The 5,805-nt window shown below is 34.3% G+C and overlaps 1 protein-coding gene across 1 annotated transcript; it reads left to right on the top strand.

The window, feature by feature from the left end:
* The first annotated feature begins 800 nt into the window (after positions 1-800).
* LOC306885527 (small integral membrane protein 13) lies at positions 801-5,097 on the top strand. The gene is made up of 3 exons (XM_079442106.1): positions 801-1,010; positions 1,468-1,557; positions 3,497-5,097. The coding sequence occupies exons 2-3, from the start codon at positions 1,482-1,484 to the stop codon at positions 3,685-3,687; spliced, it is 267 nt and encodes an 88-aa protein (XP_079298232.1). The 5' UTR covers positions 801-1,010; positions 1,468-1,481; the 3' UTR covers positions 3,688-5,097.
* Positions 5,098-5,805: the final 708 nt, after the last annotated feature.

Here is a 5,805-nt window from a genome sequence, read left to right as displayed (position 1 = left end):
TGTAAATTAAAAAGTAATGCGTTACTTTACTAGTTACTTGAAAAAAGTAATATTATTACGTAACTCGCGTTACTTGTAATGCGTTACCCCCAACACTGGACAGGACACAGGTAATAAAAACAAAATAAGAAATGGCCAATAACCAATGTACAAGGCAGCAGGAAAAAATAAATAAATAAATACACGATATAATATATTGTGTAATATTACATCTCTTCCATCTTTATTTGACCCTCTAACTCTAGCATTCTCTATTCTAACTGTATTTTTACTTAAAACAAGATACTTATTTGACCCTCTATGACCCACAGTTGACCCCAAAAAACAAACAAAAGACTTTCTACGTGTACTGCGTTAGGCTAACCAAGACTTGTAATGGCACTTGCATGTTGTTGCTCTTTTGTTGGTTTTGATTGCTTCTAATGTCCAAAATTAAGTCTCTTTGGGCGTCTGCTAAATGACTAAATGTAAATAACGCAAGGAATAGCAGCGATAAAAGGATAAATTAATGAATTCATAAATATAAAAAATGTGGGACAGGAAAAATAAGGCCAGACACCACAACAAAAACCAAACAAAAAGAGTAACGTTAGGCTAAATAAGGTAAAGAGACACTGAACATGTATTACATTGCGTGTTTTTTTTTGTTTGTTTTTTTTCTCTCTTTCTATATTAATTTCTTATTAATGCTGCTTCACACTTCAATCTAGTCGATGGCAAATACACACACAAAAAAAGAGTTGGTTTGGCAAACGCCATTAAATCAAAGAAGTATACGACACTACAATACCCACAAGTCCACGCGGCGGAATGGTAAGTACGAGCGCTTCCGGGTCATCGTCAGATTGTGTGTGCTGTTGAGGCTCGAGTTCGTTGTTTTCTCGTTCTTCTCTTTTCTCTGTAAATGGCGCAATGATGTAGATAAAGAGAACATTTGAGACTCTTCATGACATGCGCTACCGGCTTCCGTCCCCGTGGGTTTCGGCGTGAAGACTGAGGCGTGACCGTCTGTAAGTCTGATCATAAACCAACAATGATTGTTTTGTTTTTTTTATGATTACACTAAAAGATAACAAGAGTTTTTGTTTGTGGATGCATTTGTGTAAATGTAGTAATTTTATAAATATATTTGTAAATGTTTTAGTTAATGCTGAATTAAAAAAAAAATATTTATTGTTTATTAATTGTTCATTTTATTTATTTTTTACTTATGATTTACAATAGTTACAGTAATACATATCAATAGGTTGCATATTCTGAAAAGTTACCTACAATTCTGAGCAGATACATTGGATCCTATGATTATGCATTTTTTACATGATATTTGAAATATTTTTTTCAGATGTATTATATTAGGCATTCAAATCATGTATGATGATATCAGACAAAATTAATGCGGGTCCTACAGGAATTGTGGTATTAAATTGAGCTTATAGAACAGATGTGAAGGTGTGTTTTGTTTATTAGGAAAGAAGAGGAGGATGTGGCAGAGTGTTGGTTTGACCGTGTTGGTGATTGTGGCCACGCTGATATGTGTCCTCCTCTTCATGCTCTGTGGTAAGTAGCTGCCAAACACCCTGAGAAAAGATCCTGCAATCAAAATGCAATGCCATTTTTAAGTGTGACTCAATTGTCTGAATTATTTTGGGGTCACTGTAGCTTAACCTAAACTAGAAATTCAAGGAATTGCATGATTCTGTGAAGTCTATCACAGTGGTTGCTTACTCCGTGATCTGATGGTCATGAACCTGGTCACATTTCTGAGGAAAAAGCCACACCTTCAGTTACAGGATGTCTCTACAGTGACCCCACAGCCTTGAATTATGGGCCCATGTGTGAGAATGTGGTCGGTTCAGTCAAGCACCACGAAAATAGACCAGATTTGCTGACTGTCAGTAACACAGTCGTCTCATTTCCAGAGTTCACTGAGAGTTGAGTGTTGACTTTAGTCAAGGTCTCTCTGACTGACTCACATCTGTTAAGGGCACAGGAGCAGTACAATGGTTTTCTGGACTGTAGAAACCTCTCACCTGTTACATAAGTGTGCAGTGTCCAGTGTGTCATTTGAGAAGTTGTGTCATCATGTCAGACGCAGGCTTGGATCAGATCTTTATAGGTCACTGCACTGAACACTTGTGTGTCTTGCTTGTCACGAGGAAGATGCTTTTTCTGGGTTAACTAAAGTGTCAGAATATGTTATGAAATAAAATAAATTCTACCAAAAATGAGCCTAGGTCATATTTTACCAATAAAATTAATGCAAAAGCTCAAATTAAATAACTGAGCTTTTTTTTTTTGTTTGTTTTTTTTTGTATTTGTTAATTTTTCTTGTTACTTTATAAAAAGACAGTTGTTCATTGCTTAATCATGTTTGTACATGATGCATTAACTAATGGTAAAAAATGCAACTTTTGATTTTAAAAGCATTTGTAAATGTTTAAATTTACAAACTCTTATTTTAATTATTTCATTGTATCTCAAAATAGAATTTGATGATTTTCTTTTGCATAAAGAGAATTACTATTTTTAATTCTGACGTTAATAGCATGACAATTGCTCACTAAATTGTCATTACCATAATGCATAGATATTTTATTTGTATAAATTCATATTTCCTTCCAAAAGTAAAAAAATATATATTATAAATATATTTATAAATAGTTTTTTCATATTTTACCCAAATAATCAAAGAGAAAAAATAAGAAATTATATTTTGCATAAAATTAATATTTAGAAAAATTTGACATTTTCTCACCAAATTCCCTTTACCATAATGCGTCCAGATTACATTTTATTCTTATTATTAATTCATATTTCTTTCCCAAGTAAAAAAGGTGATTTTTATGATATTAGGATATTTTGTATTGATATTATTATTTATATTTTTCTAGTAAAGTCTTATTACCATGTTTTACTGTTGATCCTATTTTTATTCTTATTTGAATAATTACTTTTCATATTTTACCCAATAATGAAAGGGAACATAATTGTCACAATTTATGCATTCATTAATTTTACATCAAGTTAATATTGACATTTTTCCCACTAAAGTCGTATTACCATAATGCATCCAGATCACTTACATTTGATTCTTATTATGATTCTCATTAGTTTTGTTACAAATGTTACATTTTAGTATTTTGAGAAATTTTGACATTACATAGTGTAACAGTTGGGTCATAACAATGCAAAATCTTAAAGTTTGTAACATTAAGCTTGATTGTATTAACACAAAATGTTTTAACTGCTGTCTACAAGGGGCTAAACATTTCTCAGCAAAATGAAATGTAATTTGTCAGGCATCTGAAGTGGATTACTTCACTTAATTTAGCAAATAGCAGCTGAATCTGTGCTTTATCATACAGTTAATGCAAGTGCTTCAGTCTGAACCAGAGTCAAATCCGAGATAGAAATGCAAAGGCATATCATCTTGCTCCTAGTTCCAGTGTACTCCTGACAGCCAGATGTTGAAAGTGTCTTTGTGTCCTGTTTGTAGGGTGGTACGTGGTGTGGCAGCTCTTCCTGTCTAAGTTTAAGTTCTTGCGGGAGTTGGTGGGAGACACCGGTTCTCCGCAGGCTGAAACCGAGCCCTCCGAGTCCGAGAGTGAACGCAGCTCGCCCCCGACGCCCCGCCACAGACCCAAAAGTGCTCGCCAAAGGATCGTCCCTCCTGACAGCACTACATAGAGCCCTGAGCCAGATCTCCTCCAGTTCACCGTCATAACCGTTATGCTGTTTTAGGCTGGACGTGAGTTCATTTCTTGTAACGGACCTGCATCAGTCACTGTGCTCTCCTTCACAACCACTCATCATGGTTACACTCGTTCACAGCCCATCTGAAGATGAACTGGCTCAGCCACACGTTCATGTCCCAACTAACACGCTGCTACCGTCCACTCCGGATGTACAGTATATTTACGTGAGAGCGTATCGACATGTAATTGTTACCGTTTAACCAATCTGTTAATGACTCGAGCGCACAAAAAAAACAAGCTGATGACCCAAACGTCCAGTGTTTTTGTGAGATAACAGCACTGACACTGACACCACACTGGTTCTGACATGTATGGAAGCCGTTTCCACCATGGGAAAAGTTTAATTTTTTTATAATTACGACTTTTTACCTCACAATTCTGATGGAAAACAGTATTGAGATATAAACAACTCACAATTCTGAGTTTACATAAGCTAATTGCGTCTCTGTCTCACAATTCTGACTTTTTACTTGTAATTGGGAGTTTATATCTCACAATTCTGAATTTATATTTAACAATTCTGACTTTTTTTTTTTTTTTTTCTCATAATTCTGTTTTTTTTTTTTTTTTTTTTTAATCGTTTAGATTTTTAGTTTTAGAATTGTGAGTTTAAATCTCAGAATTGTATTACCTTTTTTTTTTTTATCCATGGCACAAACAAAAAGACAAAATTATAAATGTACTATTTCGTGAAGAAGAATAAAAAACACAATTGTGACCCCCCCCCCCCCCCCCCCCCCCCCAAAAATTTTTTTTTTTAGAACAGATTTATTTTTTTTCTTCAAAAAATAAAAACTGAAGAAGTTAAAGTTGCTGTTACCTTTTTAATTTAATTTTTTCTTTTTCGTGACTGAAACAGGCTTCCATGCAAATTTGTCCAACAAGTGCAATGAAACCTTCTTTATTTGTCACAAGAGTAAACAAACATTTTGACAGGACTGCACACCCTAACAATGTTAAGAGTAGGCACATTAGGATGTTTTTGTAAAATTTCCATTGCTTCCAACACAGCATAGTGCTTTATGATGGCTGCCATCGGTCGCCGCTGCTCCACATCCTTGTGCCTCTAGCTTGGGTTGAAGTCGTCCTGTCTTGAGTGGATGGATCTTGAATACTCCTGCTATTCCCAGCTTTAGAGAAGCATTAGAGCTAGAAATGCTGCACTGACCCCAGGTCAGCCAACCCTGCCTGTGTGTGAAACTGTCCACAGGTCAGCCTCTGAAGAAATGCCGTTATCACCAGTGTAGGCGGTCACATGATTTGTTACTTTTTTTTTTCTTTTGGTCCCTTTTATGACAGTAAATGTTTCCCCTTCATAATAAATATATTTCATAAAACATTAAGTTGTTTGTGAACTCTCATTTTTAATGCATGTTTTAATTATACTTTTAAAACTTATTACTGTAATTTAAAAGACCGTTCTTCTCTCAGGTATTGTTTTGTACTTCAGTAATCAGTACTTACTCATAAAACACCTGGGTGTGTATTTTATAATCAGTTTTGTGGCCACATGAATTTACTTGGTGAGACTGTAGTGATTTTGCTGTAGTACAAAGAATGTCCACTGGATGGCAGTAGAAATCCGTATACAAGAACACAGTAGAGCCTAAAGTTGTGAAGTGTTTTCCAAAAATGTAATGGTCTCCAAAAAAATAAATAAATTGGCTTTGTTTATAATTTAAACTACCTAGCTTTAATCAGTCTTAAAGAGAAAAAAATTAGAATGAATACTGCATATATTAACATAAGTAGGTTTGCCTAAACCCGATTTTATTATTAGTAGGGCCTACTTTTGTCATTTAAAAATGGTAATTTACATCAATCGCATTATGAAATGCAAAAGCACTCTGATCACATTTTCTGATAATAATGCTTCTAGATTAGAACTTCAAATGAATAAAAACACTTTTAGAGTTTGCGTTATAACTTTAATTATAATATTGTGCACTTGCTTCAGTAAATATAAACATGAGATTGCTTGGACATTTAATGTGTTTGAATTAATAATTACACTTTTGGTGCCAAATATCTTAAGGTAAAAAAAATCAAA

The sequence above is a fragment of the Barbus barbus genome, assembly GCF_936440315.1.
Source record: "Barbus barbus genome assembly, chromosome: 19".
Classification (NCBI taxonomy): domain Eukaryota; kingdom Metazoa; phylum Chordata; class Actinopteri; order Cypriniformes; family Cyprinidae; genus Barbus; species Barbus barbus.
The sequence above is the reverse complement of the archived record's forward strand: the minus strand, read 5'-3'. Positions and strand labels throughout refer to the sequence as shown.

Coding starts and splice junctions, on each gene's coding strand:
- LOC306885527 (XM_079442106.1), top strand. CDS start 1,482: ATGTGGCAGAGTGTTGGTTTGACCGTGTTGGTGATTGTGGCCACGCTG. Junction 1,558..3,496: donor CCTCCTCTTCATGCTCTGTG/GTAAGTAGCTGC, acceptor TCCTGTTTGTAG/GGTGGTACGTGGTGTGGCAG.